General features: G+C 33.0%; 1 protein-coding gene across 3 annotated transcripts in view; it reads right to left on the bottom strand.

Annotated features, from left to right (window-relative positions):
- Positions 1–27,924, bottom strand: part of HGF (hepatocyte growth factor (hepapoietin A; scatter factor)) — a 78,539-nt gene that overhangs the window by 5,826 nt on the left and 44,789 nt on the right. For all 3 annotated transcript variants that reach the window (XM_008569159.1, XM_008569842.1, XM_008570561.1), the window contains 9 exons: positions 26,109–26,236; positions 16,946–17,048; positions 13,451–13,584; positions 8,328–8,366; positions 6,952–7,048; positions 4,035–4,109; positions 2,541–2,687; positions 1,879–1,985; positions 1,603–1,748 (listed from right to left, as the gene is read on the bottom strand). In XM_008569159.1, coding sequence (XP_008567381.1) covers positions 1,603–1,748; positions 1,879–1,985; positions 2,541–2,687; positions 4,035–4,109; positions 6,952–7,048; positions 8,328–8,366; positions 13,451–13,584; positions 16,946–17,048; positions 26,109–26,236 — 976 coding nt within the window. The remainder of the gene's footprint in view (positions 1–1,602; positions 1,749–1,878; positions 1,986–2,540; positions 2,688–4,034; positions 4,110–6,951; positions 7,049–8,327; positions 8,367–13,450; positions 13,585–16,945; positions 17,049–26,108; positions 26,237–27,924) is intronic.

Here is a 27,924-nt window from a genome sequence, read left to right as displayed (position 1 = left end):
TTTTGGTCTTTTGTCTTTTTCCGTGTCCGGCAACGGATCGCAACCCTCAGTGTTGCCCCCGTACCGGACCGGGGACCGGCAACGGGATCGCAACCCTCGGTGTTGCTCCCGTGCCTCGCTCAGCCAGTGAGCAGGAACCGGTCTGTATGTGGGATCCGAACCCTCGGGCGGGAGCGCCGCCGCGCTTCCCAAGCGGCGCACTATCCAGTGCGCCACCAGGCCGGCCCAGGATAAATGCATTTTTGAGAAGTGTCAGAACCAAGTTGAAGTCAAGTCTTATGAGTAAAGATAAAAATAACAAATATAAGGAAAAGGAATAAACACTTGAATGCTAAAGTGAGGAAACTAAATATATATGAGTGCTTCAAAAGTTTGTGGGAAAATGGAATTGAAAGATAATACAAATCTTTCAATGAACTTTTTGAAGTACCCTCGTAGATGGTAAACTAGATTAAAGGCTATTTCGAAAAAGCAGTTGTCAGGTGATTTTTAGTAATGGCAATAGGCTGGGATAACTACATAATTTCCTAGATGATCTCAAAGATTGGGTCTAGCTTGAAGCTTCTGTGCTCGTGAGATTTTTATAGCCTTAAAATAAGAGTATATATATATATATATATATATTTTTTTTTTTTCTCCTAGTAAGTTTTTCCTTATAATAAAAATGGTAATACTGATTTAATGGAAAGACAACAAATTTGAAAGTGGTTGTAAACACATAATCTGCTACTAATCATATCATTTCAAAGCAGTTCTAAAAACTCTAATTTAGTAAACATTTTCTTTTCGTATCAGGAACAAAACCTCAGAGCAAGGTGTATAGCACGTGCATTTCTGTACATATTTATATTCCATATTTAAAGCATGTGTTTTACTACATATTAAAGAACATTTTGCTATTATTTAATTCATTTCATGCTTTGCTACACATAGTATTCCACAATCCCACCACTCTGAGACTTGGAGAACATGTCTCTCACTTTCAAAATATACCTAAAATAACAGTTTAACAGCTTGTGTATGCAAAATAGCAATAGGAAAACTGACAAGTTGAAAGAACAGTTGCCTAACAAATGAAAATGTCCAAGCTCTTAAAGTCATAAACTCTGACCTTTAGGTTTTTTAAAAGAAAATGTGTTTACCCACACACGCGCACACCAGTTTAACCAAAAACACATTTAAAACTTTAAAACTGGGCATGTGTCTCTTAATAATATTATTAATGGGGTTCATTTAGGGATAATTTAGAAAGATCAGATAAGTTTAGAAAAACATTAGAAAAATGCAAGCTATTATATCAAACTGATCTGGATACTTCTAATTTTAATAGCTTTTCCTGAGAGTTCTGGTTGTATTCAGCTACTGTTCTTTTGAGAGACAAACGTGGTCATCACAGTTTGTTTCTAATAAAGCATGGGCTGTCTCACTCTTTAGTTAAAAGAAATGCACAAGGATAATATAGAGTTATTTTTCCCAATTAATCTGTCCTAGAAGAGGTTGGTATACAATGATTTCGATTTGAGAAAAATAACCAAAAAAAAAAAAACCATGAGAAACTAGGTTATCAATCACATACTCCTTATTAAAGAAATTCTTGTTTACCTCACATGGTCCTGATCCAATCTTTTCAGCCCCAGCACATATTTCAGACTCATTCAGAGTCACCTTCCCTTGATGATGCTGGCTGCATTTCTCATTATCCATAATATACAGATGTGCGACTCGTAATAGACCATCAGAGTTGATCACTAGAATAGTGCGAAAAATATACAGTTAGAGAGCACAAGGTAGGGTGAGAAAAATAAAAAACAAAGACAAGTGTGTTTTTTTAAAATAAAATAAAATAAATATTGCCTCATCTTTAAAAAACTAGCTTACATCCAGTGTAACCCCAGCCATAGACACTGCAAGTGGTCTTTTCTGGAATTGTGCATCCATAATTAGGTAAATCAATTGTACTAACAAAATCATCCAGGACAGCGGGCCTGAGGAAAAAAAAAACACAATGGTAAGTACTTTCTTCTGGATTCAACACAAAATTAACATATTAAAATATAGTGTTCATGTTTAATATGACATTTAGAGAGAAGAGTCTTGTTTCTTAAAAAAACAGAAAAAAGAGAAAAGGAACATCTGATATGTCAAATGATGAAATGTGGAGTAGGTAGTAGATCAATAGAGTCGCATATTTGCTAAGATTTAAGAATAAATGGTCAAGCTATTTTTTTAAAAAATCATTATTTTACATTTTAAAGGTATCCAATAATTGCTCACTAAGCTTCAGTTTTACTTCATTTATTCCTTTTTGAAAATGTTGCAAATATCTTCCTCTATGTATGTGTGTGTGTTTGTGTGTGTGTGTCTGTGTGTGTGTGTGTGTGTGTATATATATATACACACACATACTTATATATGTAACATTTGGCATATGTTTTTATAATAAATCTATATGAGAGAGAAACAATAGCCACACAGTTGAAGAAAATACTTCAACAATTCTAGTCTAGATTAAAATTACAAAATTTTCTAAAGGAACTAACCTGGCAAGCTTCAGTAAAACCAGATCAGAGCCTTCGGGTCCATACACCAGCTGAGAAACATTGAGAACCTGTTTGCGTTTCTCATCTCCTCTTCCATGAACATCATGGATTCCAAGCCAAGCTTCATAATCCTTCAAGTCTTTGTTTCTAAGTAAAATTTAAAATGTAAAATATAATACCACATTGTTTAATAATATTCATATATATTGTCATTTTTGCTTATAAGGGCAGAAAAACAACCTATATTCAAAATTTAATTCAATGTATAATAAAGAGCAACACATTTGTTATGGGATTTTTGAAAACTACAAGCATACATAGGCAGAAAAAGCTTTAAAATTGCTGGAATTCTAAATAATTATTTTTTAAAAAATTAATTATGATTGCTAGAAAGTAAGTCACTTGTAAAAATTCTAAGATAAAGCATTTTGCATGAATTATAATTTTACTGAAAATTCTGCTTTATTTATCTCAGCTGTGTGTGTATACATTTGGTTTGGTGATGAAGGCTGAAGTTTTACACAAAAAAAAATCAAAGTGAGGGCCGGCCCGGTGGTGCACTGGATAGTGCGCCGCTTGGGAAGCGAGGCGGCGCTCCCGCCCGAGGGGTTGGATCCCACATACAGACCGGTTCCCGCTCACTGGCTGAGCGAGGCGCGGGGGCAACACCGAGGGCTGCGATCCCGTTGCCGGTCCCGGTCCGGTACGGGGGTGACACTGAGGGGTGCGATCCGTTGCCAGACACGGAAAAAGACAAAAAAAAAAAAAAAGATGACCGGTAGGGCCGGCCCGGTGGTGCACTGGATAGTGCGCCGCTTGGGAAGCGAGGCGGCGCTCCCGCCCGAGGGGTTGGATCCCACATACAGACCGGTTCCCGCTCACTGGCTGAGCGAGGCGCGGGGGCAACACCGAGGGCTGCGATCCCGTTGCCGGTCCCGGTCCGGTACGGGGGTGACACTGAGGGTTGCGATCCGTTGCCAGACACGGAAAAAGACAAAAAAAAAAAAAAAATCAAAGTGAGCTTGATGAGAACCAACAGTAAGCTTGTAAATGCTGCCTCCTGATCTTTTCCTTAGGCTAATTTTTATTGAAATTATGCTCAGGATGATCTGAGGTTGGTTCTACCTGGAAAAGGACAAGTGAGGGTTGAGAGAAGTCTGTGGATAATTCAGAAAAATAAATTCTATCTGGAAATATAGGGTGCAAGTGGGAGATTGGGATATAAATTTATTTATGTAATTCTAGCAAATTTTTCCCCCAAGTGAGAGTAATGTTAAATATGAAAAGAAGTGAACTGATGTACTACTGAGTAAGTAAATATCCATAGAGTCAAACTAAGTTTTATAAGCTAAATTTAAAAAATAAATTCATTTCTTCACCCCTTGCTGTTAAATCTCTGTAAAAATGAATGCACATTCCAATCTTAAAAGCTAACTGGAAGGCATACGTATTTTTAAATGCTCAAAACAAATATTAGTTTCAAAAATACTTTACCGTGAGGGGAAACACTGTCTTGCCGTAAGAACCCAACTTTCCTTTATCAATGATCCTCCGCAGATATGTTTATTTCTATGAAAAAGAGGAAAGAGAAACAAGTAATATCTGTGCTGAGAGAGTGCCTGCCAATTAATGCAAAATCTGTGGCTCCATTTGTCAAAAATAAATGCACTGGAGACAAAAATATAGAAATTAACCCAACTTGAATAAAATGAGTAGTCCTTTTATTTAAAGGGTAATATTTGGTGATTTCAGCATTAACACTTTTTTTCATAATGTGACTACAATTTTACAAAATCACTTTTACTTTTGTGTAGCTTAAACAACTCAGTCATTACACACCAATATTCATTCACAACATACATAGGAGTAATCTCACATGTGCATCTATCCTGGTGAAAGTATATGCTACAAATAATAGAATTATAAAACATTGTGGACATACTTTGAATTCAGCGATCGATTATGAAAAATGCATATATGAGCTCTTATTTAAACCTGGTAAACCATCCGTGTTTAGCAATATATGTTATTTATACATTATTCCCTTCTTTCACTATCATTATTTAGTTTTGTTATGTTAACTTAAAGTATAATTGAGTTTGAATTAATTTGTTTGTTCAGTGTAAGACCAGCAATGTAATATTTCATTTATTAAAGTAAAACAATTTTGCAATACAAATCATCTAGGAAATTGTAAAATATTTGTAGAGAATAGTAGTACTGGTACATTTATTTGCTAATATCTAAAATCTGTAAATTCATTCTTTTTTTGGCAGAGACATGGAAAAAGTACAACTTTTCACAATCTACATTTCCAAAGAGTACAGATATTCAGTGGTTCAGAGGGTAATACTAGAAGATTCCCAGAATAATACCACAGTTATTTATGACCTTTACCACACAGGAGGATAAGAGTATATATCAAGTTTTAATTTCCATTTCTCTCAATATGTATCTTGGAAGAATAACTAAACAGCTGTTGTTACTAAGAACTTGGATTTAAAAGGGAAAAAAACTTCTAAAAGTTTATAGTACTCTGATCTGATGAAAAAGGATTTCACCTGCTTCTCCAAGAGTGGAAATTAACAAAGAAATATTCTTGTACATTTCCTTGTTGGTAAAATTAATTCAGATATGTCTTTCTTTTCCCCTCTGGGGTTATAGGGTTAGCAAAGAATCACTAACTCAGACATGTGGATTCTTGGAACATTTTTTATAATGAAGAAAATTAAACACTCCAAAAAATTTTATAGTGTTTATTAAATCTTCAAGTTACACAGTCAACTTTAATATGCTGGTCACTTTCACAGTTCCATTTCATTTTTTTTTTTTTGTCTTTTTTTTTTTTTTCGTGTCCGGCAACGGACCGCAACCCTCAGTGTCGCACCCGTACCGCGCCGGGACCGGCAACGGGATCACAACCCTCGGTGCTGCGCCCGCCCCTCGCTCAGCCAGTGAGCGGGAACCGGTCTGGTATGTGGGATCCGAACCCTCGGCGGGAGCGCCGCCGCGCTCCCAAGTGGCGCACTGTAGCAGTGCGCCACCGGGCCGGCCCCACAGTTCCATTTCAATATTACACACCTAAGACAGCTACACTACAATTATCAGCATAAATATGTATAAAATCTGATGTTACTCCTTAAGGAAATGTACTAAAAGAGAACTTCAGACCATCTCCTACAACATTATGGTCATCTAAAGCAGAACACGTGAAAGGATGTAAACTCCTGCTTGCCAAGAATTGGCTTGTTCATAAAAGAACTTCAGTCTCAAGTTGTCTCTATTCTATTTTAATGTCACTGTGATTTAATGATAGTTGAAGATATTCTTTCTTCCTCTACTCTAGGAGGCTAAGGGTGAAGCAACAGGAAATGTTTCCTAAAAGAGGAGTTTTTCAAGTTGGGATTTGGAGAATGAAAAGGAATTTTCAGGATTAAAAAGTGGAAGAAGAAAGCCAAAACATGCAGTGGGGAAAACAGACCTGGAAAGAGAAACACAAGAGCTTGGAAAAGAAACATGGGGTATCTAGAAAACAGGGAAAACGTGGCTAGATTCAGGTGCGTTTTGGGGCATGTTGCATGATGAGGTTCCGATAAAGATACACAGAGACATAGATATTTTAGTACTATGTCATAAATATGTCATAAAATATGTCATATTTTAGTATTTTTCATACAAAATAATATATGTAGTATATGAAAAGTTGTAAGATCAGATTTTACATATTCTCAATATTTAATCCTTAAGACATAATTACTAAGCTTAATTTTCTACAATAAAATTTGCAAAGTGATTTCATGTAGAACACCATTGGTTTTTAAGAGAAATGAGAAATAGACATGTCAAGAATTTTTTATCCACACTGATTATTGTAATATCAAGACTATTCACCTATCAATATAGTTTGTTAATCTTTGTCATAATGATAAAATACTCTAGAATTTAAAATGGCCTTTTTTCAGTTGGATGATAAAGTCAGAAGTTAAAAACAAATACAAAATTTCTGATATGATTATGCACAGACATGTCAGAAAATAAAGTCATAATATCCTGGATTAGAAAATTAATAATACATATATTATAACTATTATGGTAATATTCAGGTATAAATAGATCCTCTTTATAATTATCTTCTGCTTAATCAGAACCAAAGTGTCACTTGGAATCAGGGACAATGCCAACACATATGGGACCTCTGTGAACATTTAAAAAGGCACTACTTCTGCAGGACAAATTGCAAAACCCAGAGCTTGCAGTTTGACAAGCAGAATGTGATGAGTCCCCTCTTTTACCTCCTCAGCTGGGTGTCCTGTGAAGTGCACAAACTTCATGACCAGATGTGGCCACACTTCTGGGATACGACTTATGGAAATAGTCTGAATATGTACGATTTGTGTCTATTAATAATTACCTGTATTTCAAACTAACCATCCATCCTACATTAGTTCGTGTTGGAATCCCATTTACAACTCGCAATTGTTTTGTTTTGGCGCAAGATATTACTGGATCTGAAAACAGAAACAAACATAACATTTTCACTTATTTTGAAATAGTAAGTGCCTCTAAGTTTTCCTAAACGCAATGATAACTAGACAAATGTAACTACTGTAACTGTGCCAGAAGAACATTTCGGAAAGGGCTAACTATTGTACTCAGATGAGCACAGTGCCATATCAAGCCCCATCCGCATTTTGTTGAGCTACACAGAAAAACTAATCAACTCAAGGCAGACAGGATTGCCGTGAGAATGACAGTGGCTTTGCTTACCATGCACTAAGACCAAATTCTTCCAGGTCTAACCCTAATGTATTTTCCTCACCAACCTCAACATAAAATGAAACAATGTTATCTATAGGGGTTATTTCTAAATTTCAATAGAAATCAATAGCCTGAGTGAAACAAAACAAAACTATATTTGGTTATTACTTCTGAATTTTATGGTAAAAATATAGAGCTATTTTGAAACCTGTTACCAACATTAGTTTTTTGAAATTGTATCCAAATGACATAATTATTATATCCAAATCATTATGTTCAAATAATATAATACAGAATTATTTGGAGTAAACATTTTCCTGACCCTCTTCTGTGTTTCTCACCCTATCCTTTCTGACTCTGTCCATGGTCTAGAGGAGATTTCCATTTGCTTCCTCAGCCTGAGGCACAGCAGGAGTGTCTTTTTTAAAAACCAAAGCACTTGAGTAACTCCTTCAACCCAAGAAATACATGAAAATCAAAACAAACAAACAAAAAACAAAACCCAAAACAACAACAACAAAAAACCAAACAGCTCCCAACAGATTCTTAAACTGAGAATTAACTGAATCTCTCAGAGTGTGTCATCTTTTGCTTTATAGACTACAGGGCATGCAGAGCTTTGAAGATAAAGCAGAATAAAGGCACTGAATAACTTTCCAATCATTCTTTCTGACATAAGCATCCTAATTTTATCTAAACGGTGGTGTATATAAAGGTGATCCATTATATACATTGTGCTGCAAATTAGAAGTAAATATAAATGCTCTTTTCAAAATTATATATAACACCTTATAGATTTTCTGACAGAGAATTGAATTTCGATGCTCAGAATGCAGCCAGCTGTCTTTAAAACTCCTTTACACCTACACGTAGGAAAAAAAACCACATTATTAAAACTGAAAACAAGTAGATTAATTTATTTTTATGGATGGAAGTTAATGTAGTGATAAGATAATTTTCTATAAAAAATGACATCATTTCTGACACATAGAAACTCAGACGCACTTTATATTTTGAAAGATTACTTACGGTCTAAATTGACTATTGTAGGTGTGGTATCTCCTTCACCTGTAAAAATAAATATATAGATACATACATAATTCATATATACATATTTCTGTTATATAAAATCAAAACTATATATTGAAATCCAAGTTTCCATAAATTGGATAATTTACTAAAATTCTTGACATTTTATTCAAAGATAAAATATAATAGTGCTTTTTTGAGTAGTTATATATCACTTTTACTGGATAATATTGTAGGTGCATGCCTACTGGAATTAGGTGATATGAGGAGAGCCCTATTGTATTTTATTTTGGTGTATGTAGGCTCTCGGGTGTGTGGTTTGATGATAACTGGCAGCTTGAATTAGGCTGCTAGCTGCAAGGAGCTGACTCCTTCTACCAATGTGCCTAACACTGTACACGTGGACATTCCACCAAATAGGACTCATGCTCATTATTGTTTGCTTGGACTCTTCCTATAAATACACCGTTTTGTTTTTACTATAATTTGAACCATTTAATTTCTTTCTGAAAACTACTTTCATTTTTATATGGTTGATGATAATTGAAACTACACATTTCGGAAAGCTCTGCAAAAATTCTGATGTCACTGATGGAAAAAGAAATATAAAAAGGATAATTGTTTTGTTGTTAGAATATTTTAAAGATTGTTTTTTCCAGACACTAGTCAAAATAAAATGTATGAAAAAAAAAGAGAGAGAGAGAACACTGAAAACTGAACATTAATTCTAACTAAAACCTCATAACTTACTCCTTTTTCATAATCTTTCAACTGAAATTTATTTGCTGCAAAGAGAAACGCATGAAAGATGCTAGGATTTGGAAATACTTATGCAGTAATGAATGAGACACAAAGCATTGCCTGGAACTTAATGTCTGACTTCAAAACTGATGGCAGAGTCCAGTCAGGAGCTGTATAGGCACAGATGGTTGTTAATTCCTGGAAATGCTCTGAGTTCATATAAACCAGCAACAAAACAATAATGGTATATGGATTCCATTGTAATAGATGCAAATTTGATTGTTATTTATGAGGATACTCAAGAGAATTAATACAAGCTAAAGGGCTTTTATTTATGTTCATTTTCCAGATCTAGGTAATTTAAATGAGTAAGGGTAAAGGCAAACATATAAATTCCATATTCTTGCTTCCCTTTAGCTTTCCCTGGGGGAGGGTATTGTTTTAGAGGCAGCTGAGGTCAAAATTTTAGTTCCTAGTACAAATTAGGATTGAGGTAAACTATGTCAATTAAACATCAGAGATATTTGTTTTTCACTCAAGTCAATTACTTGAAAATTTAAATAACTAGATATGTAGTCCTTATTTTGTGAGGAGCAAGACTACACTATTTATTCTAGCCTTAATTGCATATGAACTTTCCTATTTCTAAGCATCGGGTTAATACTTCAACAAAGTGCTTAGTTCTCTGTGGTATCTTTCTAAAAATATCTAAAGTTTTAAACATTTGTAGATATTATAAATTTGGGGTTTTAATAATCAATAGTAATATATATGTTTTACCTCCTGAAACCCAATATTCGTTACATTTTAGAATAAGGTGAAATACCATTTAAGGTCAGATTTCTGTAAATTCTGAGATGGTGGCTACATTCTGAATTTTTAAAAAGCACTCTAGGTTCTTCTGTTGTACACTTTGAATAAAACTTTGAGAAACTGTTCTCTAGGCATTTTCTATTTCACTATCAAATACTATTTTTACATCTCTTACTTTTCCCTCTATTTCTACCATACTATTCATTTCTGAAAAATATACATAATACAAATCTTATTTGTATTGGTTCAACTTAAATTTGAAGAAGAAAAACATGTCAATGATAAAAGTTTTACCTATGGAAGAGTAGGGGTGTGTGTGTGTATGTGTATTTGTATGGCCTCAGAACCAAACGTGGACTTTTACTAAAAACATAAATAAATCTTTCTTTTGCTACATTTTTAAAGCTTCAACTCAAGTTCAAAACTTTATGAATATCACATATTTCTCCAGGATGACATCTATGTTCCCATTTTTGGTTTATATATTAATGTGAATATATATTTATTCCATGATTATATTGTTTTACATAATTACATAATTAATTATTTACATATCTCCTGTATCTACTTTAAAATATTTGATGTTAAAAAACAGTATTTATATTTTTGTATATCTAGCATGTTTTATGGAGCTTTGCACAAGAGAAGAGCTCAATAAAAAATTACAAATGAATGAATAAACAAAGTTTTTGAGTGCTTACTATGGAACAGATACTGTTCACAATAATCCAATTAAATGGGTATTTTTATTGTACAATTTTAAAATGCAGAAAATGAATCATAAGTAGGTTAAATAACTTGCCCAAGGCACTTATAGAGTAATGGGACTGAAATTCTTACTCAGAAAGTCGGGGTTGAAGGTCTTAACCTCTATACTCTCAACAGTTAGTTAATACTTTAGATTTTTCTAAGACAGTGTGTGTGTGTGTGTGTGTGTGTGTGTGTGTGTGTGTGTGTACTTATAAACATATAGGCATTTCTATATTTTTATTTTTGCATGTTTGATGAGCTTATAAATACATGTTAAATATTATATTGTAAATATATTAGAAAAAGTTGAATTAAAAACTTTACATTTTATAAGACAAATGTACACTGTGAAAATGATTTATATAATTTCTGCAGTTAAGTAAATAATAAGAATTCAAATCTCCTGAAGACTAGCTTTTTATTAGCCTTTCATCAGGGAGAAAAATGTAAATAAATTCTAGCTATAAATATTAGTTAGAAAAATGACAGTGTAAAATATTTATTGAAATTAATGTTCAGTGTACATTGAAATAAAAATGAGGTATCTACAATAGCATTTAATCAAATACTGGCAACACCCTGAAGTCTTTCAACAGCACATTACTAGCTTCCAGTTTAAAAATATTAGTTGAAAATATTTTTTGAAAACTTTTAAATTATTAGAGTCCTGTCTCCATTAGTTAGGTTTAAAAACCAAGTCACAGTTCCCTCAGATTATACAGAAGCATTTTACTCTTATGTATTCATATGTGCTAGATTGAGTTACTATGATTTTTACAAATCTAAAATTCTGTAGGGAAAGCAATATAACCTATTTTAGAAGCCAGATTACTGACATTTCTTTCTTCCTAGGTCATTGTATATGCCGTGAGGCTCCATTATTCTTAATCATAGAGACTTCACCAAAAAGTACAGTGCTGTAAAACTAATATTTAGAAAAAATAATCATATTTTCATTTAAAAATATTTTTTGTTTGGCGTTCTCCAAGTGGTAGGTTTCTCCAAGTGGAGTGGTAGGTTTGCTTGTTTATCTGTTTCAGTGTTAAAACTTGAAAGACATCTTCCCTTGGAGAACATTTTGAAGGACTATGAAAATTCTGATATAGGAAAAGTGCAGAACATTAGAGAACACTAATTAATTTGAAAAGCTGTGATCGTAGATGATAAAATAAAAATATAATGATAGGAAATATCATTTTTTGCAAACATATAAGGTATTTAATTATTCATTATTATAAAATATTTCCAAGCCTATTAAGAGTAGGTTGAACAGTTCCAAGTCTTAATTACAGGTATACTTGATTAGTATCATATTTTAAAAATATAGACTCGTATTTGTATTTCATTTCTTTAAGCAACATTATTCATTCTTCAGTCTAATCTTTCTTTTTAAAGTGGATATGTTTGCTGCTATTCTCAAGGTACTTGCTACTGGCTTGTCTCACAAGAAAATTATTCTTCAAACAAGATTCTTATTGAACTTATAAAGTATACTATTTTTAAAGGAGGTAGTTTTAACACCACGATTAAGGACATTTGCTGTAAACAAAGATCTACAGATACCTTGTATAGTAAAACTGTCTCTTACTACCGACACAGCTTTATAAAAAGGCTTTTACACTTAGCAACATATTGAGGACATGTCCATCTTAATACATATTAATTAATTAATTCCATCTTCATGCATAGTAATATGGGGCTGATTTTGCTCCACAGGGGACGTTGGTAATATCTGGAGATAGTTTTGATTGTCATGACTAGGGTAAGGGATGGTGCTACTGCATCTAGCTAGGCCAGGGATGCTACTAACCATCCTCGATGCACAGAACAGCCTGCCACAACAAAGAATTATCCAGCCCAAAATGTAAGTAGGGCCAAGGCTGAGAAATCTTGATCTACATCAACATTATTATTGCTTTTGATACATTTTGCCAGACTGACTTCCAGGCAGAATTTTCAATTTACTCAAAGTAGCATAATATTGATAGAGCCAGATTATCCAACCCCTCACTAATATTGCATATTAACAATCATTTTATTTTTTGCCAATCTGATAAGTAGAAATGATTTCTTATGCTTTGTTAATTTCATTTTTTTCTTACTAGTAAGTTTTAATGTCTATTTATTTATTAACTATATTCTTGAAGATTCATTTTCTTCATATCTGTACTGAGTTCTCACATCTTTTTCTTATTGGTATATAGGGGCTCTTTTATATAAAGAATGTATGTATTTTATACGAAGTATATCAAACACATGTTGTATATTTCACATATGACTTTTACTTTATGCACTAATACCCTTATAACAAAGCCATTTTGGATTCAGAGAAGTGGGTGAAAAGCTCCAGTCTTTTTAGTCTTGAATTAAAAAACTGAGAAGGAGATGGAAGCACCACGATTTCAGGGCTGTTCATGCATCTTTTAATGGTCTGGGGATTTTGCTGAGAGATCTGCTATATTCAGAGGCTAAACAGGTAGTATTGGTGCTGGAGGTTGCAGCAATCTTTTTAGCCAGTCATATTAGAACTATGGCCATATATTGCTTCTGGATTCCAAACGGAAATCTTCTGAGGGAAGAAAATCCTCTTTAAAGAAGTTAATAGAATTTTTTCTTGTCTAGAATAGAGATGGGAAGAGAGAAGGAGAGAGAGAGAGTATGTGTAGTGTGTGTGTCTGTGTGTGTGTTGCTCTCTGGAGAGCATCCTCATTTGGAGATAAACTCCAGATCTCCTATATTATTTACACCTCTGATTAAGGTATCATTTTAGAGACGATGAAGTACATTTAAAGAAGAAGAAGATAACTAAATGCACTTACACCGAGAAATAGGGCAATAATCCCAAGGAATGAGAGGATTCCCCGTGTAACACCAGGGTCCATGGGCATCGTCATCAGGATTCCGGCAGTAGTTCTTATTCAGCTTACTAGCATCTGGTTCCCAGAAGATATGACTGCATAAACAACAAGCTCCCAACATCACAAGATGCTCATTCCATCCAAGAGAAACAAGATATTGTGAGAAGATATAATCCTAGCCACAAAGCTATTTTCATTGCAGATACAACACAAGCTTCTACTTGGTGTGATTTTTTTTTAGTTACTTTGAGATCTATTTTGTGGCTATTGTTCTTAAAGTTTGGAAGCACATTTTTCTAACTTGGGAATATGGTATAGGGCTCCATAATTAGCATATATAAAATGAGAGATTTGGGGACTTTGCTTCCGTTTAATAATTACATTGAATAATTAATAATTATTTAATAATTATAGTAGCAAGGTAACAATTCTATGCATAAAAATAAGGAAACATTGTCTAAAAGTGAGTAGATGGCAAAAAATAAAAATTATAAAATACAAAGAAAATACAAATTATTGTAAAAGTACTTTTTCACATTTCAGGCATATATGAATCATTACTAGCAGTACTACAACAAAGTCTAGAAAGGTACACTGAAAATTAATGATAATGTGCTAATGAAATAAAGTCTAAAATTTCACTGGTCATAGAGTTATAAAATATGATTTTCTGACAGATAACTGAGTAACACTTCAACCTTTCTAATTTATATCTTAACTAAATTTATTACAAAAGAAAAGCAAAAATACTGTGTGTTGTTTTATAAGACCATGTCTATTCATGTAACATCAACATTTACATTTACCTCAATAACGATGAAGTCAAATTCTACATGGCCACTCTAATCAAGTCATAAAAACTATATATCTAACTGAATTTGTTTTGCATTGTTGATTACTACCACGCTTGAATATAATTAATGTCATTTTAAATAAAATTGGAAAGAACTTGAACATGGAAACTTGGACTGTCTTTCCAGACCCAGGTTCATTTTCTGGAGCAATAACAATAGCAAACACATGTAGTACTTTCTACGTGCCAGGTTCTGCTCTAAGTACTTTATAGATATAACCTTAGATTAACCTTATGAGACAGGCTCTATGATTATGCTATATTACATTGAGGAAACTGAAATCCAGAGAGGACAATTCATTTGTCTGAGGTCACATGGCTTGTAAACAGCTGACTTGGAGTTTGAAGCCATAGCTGTTTCCAAAGTGAACGTTCAAAACCACCGTGCTCTACCTCCTCCTTAGTTTGTTCTTAAGTCAAAATGGTACCATGCAACTTAATCATTCATCAATTTCCTACAAATTGTTTCCAAATGGCTTTTAACTATTTCCAAAAGTCAAACCTAAACTCAGTGCATTAAAAGTTATTACTATTGAGGGAATCTAAATAAATAGATCGTGTATTTTCAGTGGCATGCTGATAAATGTTCAACAACTGCTACTCTGAGGGGGGGGTGTGGGGGAGGGTGCTGGGGAGGGGTCCTTTTTTGTAGCCCTTACTGATTTCTGTTCCACCATGAACATTTCAAGCTTCCAGTGTAAAATCACTGAAGCCAACACTGGGAGGAGATGAGAACAATTATTACGCCCAATTCTGTAAGAATAGGATCCACTCCACCTTACCACTGCATGTTTCTAAAAATGTTTTTGAAACAGCAGTGTTGAAATCAGCATTTAATTTTAATCATGCCAATTCTTGTTTAAAATCCTTAAATGAATCCTTTTAATTCTCAGGATAAAATCCAAACTTCTTAACTCAGTTTACATGGTTCACTATATGGTCCTGTCAACGGAGAATTCCTTCTCTGTGGGTATTGACCAAGTAACACCCTTTCAGCCTTACCAAAATTATTTCCTATTTTCAAGCACTGCAACCTTCGGGCCTTTGCACAAGCTATTTCTTCTGCCCAATGTGCTCTTCCTCCTGTACTTCCCTCAGGCAACTGTTACTCATTATGTATATCTCAGCTAATGTCCCTTCTTTTAGGAAGCTTCCTGATCATCTAAGTCTGGGGAGGCACTTCTTTGCTTTTCCCATAGGGAATAATATGTTATATCTCTTATGGTTTTTAAAATATGGTATTGATATTTCCTATTTGCTTGCATCCCGTACCAGAGCATGAGATCCATGAGGGCAGAACTCAGCTGATCATTGAAGTCTTAGACCTACAGTGTCCAATACAGGAGCTACTAGCCACATGGGGCTAGTCTAAATTCAGAGGTTCTGTAAGTGTAAATATGCACCAGATTTTTAAAATTTAGTATAGAAAAAAAAGTAGATTTCATTAATAATTTTCATATTGAATACATATCGAGTAGAAAAGCTTTAGATATAATGCACTAAATAAAAATACATTGGAATTAATTTTGCCTGTTTATTTTTCTGTCTTTAAATATGGCTACTAGGAAATTTAAAAGTACATATGTGACTTACTTTTATGAGTTTCATCGTATTTGTATTAGAGAGCATTGCTTTAGAACTATCAATATTTGTTTGTGAAGTAAATTAATTGAAACATTGTCATCCACTACTGAGTACATTTTGTAAGAGAATGAAGGCTTTAAAGTTAAAGTAAGGTTGAAGAAAGGTGACTCAATCTCTCTGAGCTCTTAAATTCTTATCCACACAGAAATATCTTCAATATAGGATTGTAGTTGTCAAATGACATAACAACTAATGTCAAGCAACACTGTTGCAAGCACTTATCAAATGACACGTCTTTTTTCTTTTATTCTAGTGCATATATTCTGAAAGGTTTACTAAAAATCTGTTTTAGGTCACAACTATGTCATACTTCTTTTCTAATTTTATAAACATTAGCACTATTGCTAGGTCCAAGTTGGATGCTACCTTCTTTGTAAATATATCCAATATAAAAATCTGTAATTCTTGAAAATACATAGATTTTTAAAAATTATGTATACATTCCTGTAATTATTGCAAAATTTTATGTATCAAAGCTATACAAAGAAACCTGTTTCTATAAGTTTGTAGCAGTTAAGTGAATATTTACAGTATATACATATGAAAATAATCATTTATTGATTTTTTTCATAAACTAAGAACATAATTCTATAACATGCACCATTTGAAACACCAGATTTGCCACTTAATTGCACACCATTTTATTAACTTATGTAATTGTTTTTTCAATGTGGCCATATCCTCCTTGAAGATTGGAGCCAAAATATGTGCCTACTTTTTATTGATGTTACCCCAGTACTAATTACAGTGCAGAACACATAGTAAGTGCTCAATAAATATGTGCTGAATTGAATTGCAAATTGAAGTTTGTTATAATGAGTTGTACAGAAACATCAATCTAATATTTTTATTAGCTTATTATGATATGTAAAAAATAGAAACAACAATGTATGTATCTGAATATACATACCTGTTGTTATCACTATATTCTACATACTAAAAGAAAGAAATTTACACACCGGTGTAGGTCTTCCATGTTCTTGTCCCACATCGAACACGTTAGTCCAGATCTCGTTTTGGATAAATTACCCATATAATTTTTGCCATTCCCACGATAACAATCTAGACATAAAATATATGGACAGAAGACTAATGAATATTAGGGAGAATAAAACAAAAACATTTTTACAAGCATATTAAGTCATAAAATCAACTTAAAAATAACAACAAAGCACTGTAAAATTAGTACAAATCAAAGAGACTTAAATATTTCACATTAAAGTATCTCTATTTTCACCCCAATTTCTTAATTAAAATGAGTCTTATGCTAATTCAAATATTTAAAAAAGTAGTAAAAAACAAGCAAAATTAAATGAATGGCCCTTTAGGACACCAAGGAACTGAGAATTTTAGAATGACATATTTGTTTTTCAACATTTTCTTCTGAACAATTTCATTTCACAGAAAAGTTGCAAGAATAATATAATGAACAATCCTATACCAGTCACATTTCTCGTGTTTTGATTTTTGTCTTTCATGACTTTGATATTCTGAGTCACCAAGCCAGCTGTTTTACAAATGCTCTTTAATTTCAGTTTGTTTGATTATTTTCTTATCAATAAAATCAAGTTATAGATATTTGACAGGAATATTGCATAGGTGATACTTTGTCCTTTCCAGAGCTTACATTTTGTGATATGTCAGTTTGTTCCATTAGTGGTAGTCCATTTTTTCACTTCATATTTAACAACAAAAATCAGTTGGTGCCTTTGAGACTGAAAAAACCGTCTCTGAGTAAAAAGTCTCAAATTTGCCAAATGTTCACAAAATGACATAGGCATACATTGATGAATTTTGCATGAATCAGTTATTACTATGATGACTGTAAAATAATTATTTTTCTATTTCCAACATTTCTTTATATTTGTTAGTTGGTATTCTTCTCTGAATAAGAATTTTCTTTTCCCCTTCCCTTTCCAGTTAGATATCAGCAGTAGGAATGCTAGTACTAGTAGTAGAAGTAGTAATATAAATGTGGACTCACAGATTCTCTTTTTATTCAAGGTGGTATTTAATCTATTCCTGCCTTTCATTTTGATGATCAAATTGTCCCAAATTTGGCCAATGAGAGCCACTTTAACTGACTTCTGTGTCTTTTACCATGTCTGATGCAGTTTTATTTTTCACATTTTTTTATTGAGTAATTTATGTTCTATTAAACATTGAGAGAAGTGTCCATATTGTTAATCAAAAGAAATGTAATAAGAAATCAAGTTCTTTCAAAAATGTAAGTCCTTGTTCTATATTTAAGAAGAAACCCATTTTGATATTTTACATACTAGCAAACATTTAAAAAATGACTTTATTAGAAATTCCTAATCTTTATATAAATAAAAACTGTACAGTTGAATATAAAGTGTTATCTACAAATGTACATCAACATTAAGATTATTCTGTTTGAAAAACTTGGTAAACCATAGCATATTGTCATCAGATTTAAAATATGCTATGTGATTATAATAAATAATAAGATACAAATTCTGATAAAATTAAGTGGATAATTTAATCATTTGTCCAGTGCTATGGATTGATTAATTATGTCCCAAAAGTTCATATATTAGAAGCTTAATTCCCACTATAACTGTTGAAAGTGGGAAATGCTATTATGGTGATTGAAAGGTGGGGCCTTGAAGAGGTGATTAGACTGTAGGACCATGCCATAGTGAATGGATTAATAATGGTGGGCAGGGGTGTGGTTCTGAAGACTTAAAGAAGAGAGTGAACGAGGGGTTTAGTCTCTGCTCTCTCTGTTTCCACCATCTTGCAAAGTGAGACCCTAGGTCTCTGTCACTACCACCAAGACTCTTACCAGCTTTGTTCCCTGGATTCTGGACTTCCCAGGCTCCAAAACTGTAAGCAATAAACTTTATTTTCTTACAGATTATTCAGTTCCTTGTGTTTTTTTATAAGCAGCAGAAATGGACTAAAAGATCCAGGAATCAGTTAACATAGTAGAAAAGAAATATAATAAGTATATTCAATTGTTATGTGTTCAAAACCTTGGATTACCATTGCAATAGCTCTATAAGAAATTTGGGCTTAAATATAAAAACTCAAAAGTGATAGGATTTTTTTTTTTTTTTTTGTCTTTTGTCTTTTTCCGTGTCCGGCAACGGATCACAACCCTCAGTGTTGCCCCCGGACCGGACTGGGGACCGGCAACGGGATTGCAACCCTCGGTGTTGCTCCTGCGCCTCGCTCAGCCAGTGAGCGGGAACCGGTATGTATGTGGGATCCGAACCCTCAGGCGGGAGCGCCACCGTGCTTCCCAAGCGGCGCACTTATCCAGTGCGCCACCGGGCCGGCCCAAAAGGGATAGGATTTTGATACAGATAAAGTAACAGTAATTACAGTACACAATCAAATTGTTTTCAGAAAGCATAAACTTGTAAAATCCAATACTTGCACACATGAAGAATACACTAATTAAACCATTTTCCTCTGACAATACTGTCTTTTTTTCCCCCCCCATACTGGGAAAGTTTAAACCTTTGACTACTAGATAGTAAATTTTTCCTCTACTTCTAAAACCTTTCATTAGTATGATAGATTTGTCACACTACTGAACTATATTGACGCATTGTTTATTGAAGTCCTTACTTTGTTTACACACTCTTAGTTTTTACCTCACATTCTATTTCGTGTTCCAGGATCCAATAAGGTAACACATTGCATTTACTTGTCATGTTTCCTAAGGTTCCTGTGGATGTAACAGTTTCTCAGGCTTTCATTATTTTTAATGACCTTGACAGTTTTGAGGAGAATTGGTCAGGTATTTGGTAAAATGCCCCACAACTGAGTTTGTCTAATGCATTCCTCTTGATTAGATATGGTTACGAATTTTTGAGAGGAAGTCATAAGTTTTTGAGGACTTTCTAATTTCTACTCCTGTTTCGTTTGATATAGCTAGGGAATGTGTGTGTGTGCGCGCGCGCGTGCATGTATTGATCATGAGTAACTACTGATTCCTCTAACTCCAATCTAACAACACAGAGTCCTTCCTCTCCTCTGTTTCATTTTTGTATCTCCTTTGTCCCACAGTGAGAACCCTGATTCCATGTAATATCAATATGTTTGCTCATTTCACCAATTCTACAATGCATAAATGGATAAAGAAAATGTGGTATGTATACACAGTGGAACACTGCTCAGCCATAAAAAAGAATAAAATTCTGCCATTTGTAGCAGCATGGATGAACTTGCAGAATATTATGTCAAATGAAATAAGCCAGGCACTGAAAGAAAAAAATACCAAGTTCTCACTCATATGTGGGAGCTAAAAAAAAAACAAAAAACAAAAAACAATTCAATAAATAATAAGATGAACTGTTAAAAGGAGAGAGAAGAACTGTGGTTACTAGAAGCAGGAAGGGTTAGGGGATGGGGGAAGTGAGAGGCTGGTTAATAGATACAAAATTACAGCTAGATAGAAAAAATAAGATCTATTGGTGTACAGTCAACCCCGGAATCTATAATTAACAATGATTTCTTGCATGTTATCAAACAACTAGAAGAGAGGAAATCAAATGTTCACGTCACAAAGAAATGATTAGGTTTTGCAATATGAATATGCTAATTGCCTTGATTAGATCATCACCTATTGTATACACATACTGAAATATGTCTATACCCCATAAACATGTAAAATCAATGTCTCAATAAAAAATTAATTTAAAAAATAATTTTAAAGCTACACGATAATGCTAACAACAACAAGCCCATAGTTTAAAGTTCAAAATGTGTTTACAGTTATTTTAGCCTTAAAATATACTGCAATGAGGGTATATACAGAGAATTATGTCCAAAAATAATCTGGACTTTTTTCCTTCTCTGTAGTAATGGTATCCATTCAATATCCAGATAGGCATATTTCTGTGCTTTCTTCCATCTTTCTTGATGTTACTTTCAGAATATTTACAACATTAACATTGGTTAATAGTAGAATCTATATGAAAAGGTGTATTCAAAGAAATGTTATTTTCCTTTTTGCTTCCCTATCATTCCATTTCTAATCCCTACCCACCATTGCAAGTAGCCAATTTTATTAGTTGCTTATTCATGGCTCCTGTGGGCTTTCTTTACTTTTTTTGGCAAAACTAAGCTAATACACACACACACACACACACACACACACACACACACACACAAACATGAACATACAAATTTATATGTATATATAAATACATATGTATTTTTATGCCCCATTCTTTATTAACAGTAGTAAATCTATTTATTTACTTCTAATAGTATGCCAAACATACTTTTATGCCTTGCTTTTTTCTTTAATTAACCATACACCCCAAAATTACCCTATATTAGTTCATGGAGAATTTTATCATCCTTTTTGCAAGTATTCCATTGTGTGGCTGTGCCAGAGTACACTGGGTTGTTTTTTTCTTAAAGATAATGCTGCAACAAAAAACTGTGTGCATATGTTTTTGCATATTGGAGCTGTGTATTCAGATAGTGGCATTGTTGGACCAAGACATAATATGATTTTCTTTTTTACATTCAGATGTGTTATCCATTTGGAGTTTTTTTCAGGTTTAGTATAAGGCGTGGATTTTATCATTTTTCTAAACAGTTACCCTGCTAATACATCATTATATTTTAAAAGTTCATATTTAACCCAGTGGAATATATTGCCATACTTTTAATGTAAAAGATCTCAGTATGCACTTGGGTCTACTTCTGGACTTTGCGTTTTGTTCCAATTTTCAATTCATTCACACATCAGAACTACACTCTTTTAATTATAAACTCTATAGAAAATATTTTAACATCTTATAGGATTAATTCCCTCCTCTTTAAGGTTTTCCTTTGTACTTAAATGTTTATTTTTCTAGAACTTTAGAAACAAATTGTTTAATATCAGAAAAAAACTTGTCTATTTATTAATATCACAATAGAATTTATAGATTAGTTTAAGTAGAATTTATATGTTTATGATATTGATGTATATCAAGAACAGGGGACTTTTTTCTCCATATTAAAGTACACTTTTGTGGCTTTCAGAAGTGACTTAAAACTTTTGTCATATAGATTTTTGTACATTTCTTCTTAAATTTATTCCTAAATTTCCACCAGTTTTTTTTTTTTTTTTCCTTTTTGTCTTTTTTCGTGTCCAGCAATGGATCGCAACCCTCAGTGTCGCGCCCATACCGGACCGGGACCGGCAACGGGATCGCAAACCTCGGTGCTGCGCCCGCACCTCGCTCAGCCAGTGAGCGGCCGGTCTGTATGTGGAATCTGAACCCTCGGCGGGAGCGCCACCGTGCTCCCAAGCGTCGCACTGTAGCAGTGCGCCACCAGGCCGGCCCAATTTCCACCAGTTTTGTTGCTGTTATAAGTAAAGTTTTCTCTTTAAATATTCATATACAAATGTTATTGATATTCGTATATTAATTGTATATCCTTCTCTCTTAATGAATTTGTATGTTTCAATTCAGTTTTCTAAGTATATTACCATTATATAATTTGCACAGAGATCTTTTACTTTGTCTTTTCCTATCAATATGTCTTATTGTCTAATTATATAGAATAATTTCTCCAATACAATGTTAAATCAATATGAAATTATATTTACAATGTTAAATAGTAATGGAGATAGTAGAAATACTTGCTTTGTAAAAATCTTAATAAAAATGCTTCTAATATTTCCCCATTAAGTGGTGATTTTATGACTGAAGTACCCTCATATATAGATATACACACATACAAATTCAATATACATGTCATGGAAATATATATGTGGGATGTGTGCGTGTGTATCTATATATGAGGGTAGTTCGTGGAAGTTCGTGGAAAGATTTGTATAATCTTTTAATTCTATTTTTCCATAAACTTTTTGCAGTAATCTTGTATGTGTATGCTAAAAAGTGAATATATGTTAAGGAAATCTCTACTATGTATAAATGGGCATATAGTGATTGTGTGTGTGTATGTGTGTGTATCCCATAAATTCTTACTTAATTGAGTACTTTCATGAGGAATACGTGAATTTTGTCACAGGAATTTCAGAATCTGTTGAGGTTTATCACATGATTGTTTTTCTTACATCTAAGATAAATTATGCTAATGAGTTTCTAATAATAACTTTCATATTCTTAGACTAAACTCCACTCAATTTTTATAATTGTTTTATTGGACTGTTTATTCAAATTTTATCTAAGATTTTTATATTAATATTTACAAATGAGATAGGTCTATAGCTGTTTTTTTCTGTGCTATCTTTAACATGTTTATGTATCAATATACATGAGGGTACCTCAAAAAGTTCATGGAAAGATTCACATTATCTTTCCATTTTATTTTTTTGTGAACTTTCTTGAAGTACCCTTGTACTTGCATCATAAAAATTTGTAATTTTTATTGTATTTGGTAAGATTTGGGACAAGTTATACAGCATTGAGATTATCTGTGTTTTTGATAAAATATTTCTTTAATACATTTCTGTATTTCTTCTAGAGGAATTAGTCTATTTAAGCTTTCTTTCTCTACCTGAATCAATTCAAGTAACTTTAATTTTCCTAGTGAATTAACCATTTTATCTACATTTTAAGAGTTTGTTCATGAGGTTAAGTAAAATAACATCTTACGTTTTTTTAATTTTCCCATTTCAATGCTTATTTATCACTTTATAATTACGATTTTATGTATTTGTGCTTTCGTTCTTGAGTGAGTTAGCTCGTGGCTGTCTAGTTTGTTAATTTTTTCAAAAAAATCATTCTTTTAATTTATTCATTAGTTCCACTCTTTCCTCTACTTTATTAACTTCTGCTTTTATTTTGATTATTTTCTTTCTTGTGTTTCTTTCGGTTTGCTTTTGCTCCAACTCTTCAAGTTGGAAATTTCATTCACTTGTTTTCATTATTTTATGCTATCAATATAAATATTTAAAGGTATGAATTATCTTCTGTTTAATGCCTTAAGTATATGCTATACAATCTAATAAGTAGTTTTTCTCAGCATTTTAAGGAAATTCTGCAATTTCAGTTTTCATTTTCCTTTAATAGTGTTACTTAATATCCAGTTGGAAGAGCATTTGCATATATGCTAATTCAAGTGCTGCAAGATTTGATAGGTTTTCAACTTCTCAAATGGGAATTTATATTTCCTGTTATACAAAGGATAAGAGCAACATTCTTTCGTGTGTGTGTATAGATTTCTCTCTATGATAGATATATGGATATAGGTATAGATAACAATGCATATATTAGCTTGGCAGTATCATGTGGTGGTATAACTGTCAGTTAAAATTTTACAGCTGAATGTTGAATTAGCTAACAGAGTGTTTCTTGAGTAGAAGTTCTATACCTACTTCATTTTTAAACTGCCCCACAGACTCTAGCACATTATTGCATGTATCAGGTACAATATATTGTTAAAGAATAATAATATAACATATTTTTATAGAATAAATGTAAGGCAGAAACCATGGAATAAAAAATATCATGGAAAGGAAAGTCAGATTCAATCCCAACTGTGCCAATATGAGAATCTAGGCAAGTTATTTAAATTTAATAAAACTAATTTCTTCATTATTAATGAATAGATTTATCAGAAAAGCAAGAACATCTGCTTAACCTCCAAGATTAAAAATTCTCATATTCTATTACCTGATCCTTTTGTAAGTGATATATATGTATATTTTAAAAATCTTAATACACACCAGGAGCTTATAAACCACTTGTTCTCATTTCCTTCTATCAACCACAAATTATAATTGTTCAAGTGAATGAGACAGGGATGCAGAAGACTCAGCTAGGACCAAACTTCCCTTAATCACTGGTTTCAACTTTATTTCCAAGTGACCTTTAAAATATGCCAAAGAATAGTGAAATTGACTGAAAAACAACTCCTCCTTCTTCCGTCTACAACTCTGTTTTCAGAGTTGCTCATGAACAATGGCTACGTGGAAAATGTTAAAGGATGGAAAAAGTATACATAGGGCAATAAATCCATGAAATAGACCTTTAAATTAGACGTGGGCTTTTTAGTATGATTTAGGCCTAACCACGACCATAACCATAATAATTAAGTTTGTATGAAATATATGATCACTTAAAAATCATTACTCTCAATTTATTATACACCAACAGATGCCTAGAGCTCAACATTATTACTAATGTTTAGCAAATGATTTCTTTTTCAAACCTATTTAAGTTTGACTTTACTACTGCTCCCCAAAACAGTTATCTTCAATGGCATCTATGTTACCAAGTACAGGGGTAATTTATCCCAAACTTTACCACTACACCTCATCCCCACTGCTCACAACACCCCAGTCACTCTCATCTATTGCTTGGGTTATTAAAATAACCACTTCATTGGTTCTCCTGTTTTAGCCCTTGTTGAGAATTCCAGCTGTTTTCCATAATGCAGCCAGTGATTCAGTTAAAATTTAAGTCACATCATGCAACTTTTCTTCTCAGAGCCTTGCACCAAAGTCCCTTCTCTTTCAAGTAAAAGTGCAAACACTTCCGATTTCTACAAGGCCAATGCAATTTTAGCCCCCTTGCATCTCCAACCCCGACTCCTGCTACTCTCCATCTTCCTCATTCTGTACCAGCTGCTTTAACTTTTCAAACACTCCCTCACCTCATGCCATTTACATATGCAGTTTTCTTTACCTAAAATGCCCTTTACACACGTGTGCACATGGCACATGCTGCTCCCTTACTTCCTTTAGGTGCTCCTAATACTAAATATCTTCACTGGTCATTAATACAAAATAGCAATACCCTTGTCCTCTAACTCTGGGGCATACTTCTCTCTAGCACCTTACCACAGACTAACATAATATCCCCACCCCCATTTTTATTTTGCCCAGTTTCTATCTGCTGGAAATTACTTCTGTAGGGTCAAGCAATTTAGTTTTGTTTATTGGTATATCCCCAGTGCCTAGAACTGTGCCTGGTACTAGCATACACTCCAATTAATACTGTAAATAAATGTTGAGTGAACGAATATATTAAAAAAAATCCAACTTTCGACTTGATTTTATTTTAACCAGCAAAACCAGTGCAACAAGAAGTAGATCTTTTGCTGTACAACGTGTCCTCCCTTTAGGCATTTCCCCTGAATTTAATCAAGTCCACACAGCAAAATGTCAGCTATTACCTTGTCCACTTGACACGTCACATTTTGGAATCTGGGAGCAGTAGCCAACTCGGATGTTTGGGTCGGTGGTAAAACACCAGGGTGACTCAGCCCCGTCTGGATTTCGGCAATAATTTTCTCTTAGGTCCCTATTAAGAATAAGCATATTAATGTAAATTGCCTGAGTTCTTACATGGGTAGAGTCAAAGCAATTACATTTCCAGAGGTGCAGAATGTGCCCATGTTTATAATTAGAGTTCTAAGTTTTCAAACTTCGGGTAGTTATAACAAATTAGAATATAGTATACACAACTGACACTGCTTAAATTACTGAAATAAACGCTATTAGATGTGAGTTTTCTTTTCCTTCCACCGCCTGTAGTCCCACGCAAACATTACTGCTTCATGTGAAAAACGGTAGCACAACATTCTTCTCACTTATTCTCAAGATTTGGGCTTTTAACTGTTCTTATTTATTACATTTTCATGACTCATATATAATGTGGAAACATGTATCTCTTTCGAGAAGAAAGGCTACTATTAAAAGTCATTAACTACTCCTCATGTAAAATGGAGGTTCAATCTATTCAAATATCTGTCACAACAAATATCATGATAGCTATTTCTTCTTTGAATTCTGTATTTCTTTGACTTATTTAATTTACTGCATAGATTTATTTTAATTTCAAAATAGTTCTTTCTTAATTTAGAGAAGTTACCTGGTCTTTATAAATATTTCTGTAAAATTAAGGCCTCATTATAGTACAGCAAACTTCACGATAAAGTTGTCAATGTAGTAGTACATGTACATCCTTTATTTCACCATTATTTTAACTAAAATTTAAAATTCCCAATAAGAAAATTATTATTAAAATAATGTTAAAATCATCTGTATTTAAAAAGTCCTTAGTGGTTCTCTATATTAATATAAGATTCACATTAAATAAAGTATAGAGTATATGAATTGTTCCCCTGAATTACATTGTCTAATTTTATGCAAGCAGTTACTTTCTTTTTGTACATCCTACACTAATAATTTAATTAAATTAATATTCAATCTATTGGCTGCCACAGTATTTGTACTACTTAGGTCCTGTGAGAAATACTACAACTTTATTAATACCATCAGAAACTAATAAGTTTTTAAGAAAGAAGCTTATGTTTAGTTAGAAAATCAAAAATTTAAAATAGGTCTTGATATAAACTGTATTATTTAAAGATATGAGAACATTGATTGCCAATAGTTAAAGGCAATATTCAGTAATTGTTTATAGTTATAACCCATTTTCAAACCTTTAGCCTTCTTATAAAATTATTATTAACTAGAATAGATGGAGAAAACTTTTCTTTTAAACCAATTTATACTTATGTTTTAAAAATTTGTCAGTATAAAATATGTGCATTAAATTTTACATAAAATTTACACAAATTTGCAATTTCAGGTGAATAATTGCTCAATTATTTAAAATTGTAATTTAAGGCAAGATAATTAAGTGAAGATCTAGGGCTATCAAAAGTCTTAGTTTGGGCCCACTTTTAAGATTTATATTTAGAAGCACACAACTAATTTAGATTAAGCAAGAATGAGTCAAGGTTTGCCCAATATTTTTCCTAAGTTCTTTCCCTTCCAATTATTCACAATTACTAAAGTGAATTGATGCCTAAATGATTCATCTAGGTTCATCACAGTTAGTATTGTTTAGTTACAGTGTTTCAAAAATGGTCATTTATAAGAGGTCTCAGTATTGGGGCAAGTAATGTTTAATAGAATCAGAGACACCTGACCAGCATATTCCTCCCTGTTGGATCACAAACTAGAAACACTAAATCAATATTC

The sequence above is a fragment of the Galeopterus variegatus genome, unplaced genomic scaffold (assembly GCF_000696425.1).
Source record: "Galeopterus variegatus unplaced genomic scaffold, G_variegatus-3.0.2 Scaffold0, whole genome shotgun sequence".
NCBI classification, from domain to species: Eukaryota; Metazoa; Chordata; class Mammalia; order Dermoptera; family Cynocephalidae; genus Galeopterus; species Galeopterus variegatus.
Note: the sequence above shows the minus strand (reverse complement) of the source record. Positions and strands in the feature narration are given on the sequence as shown.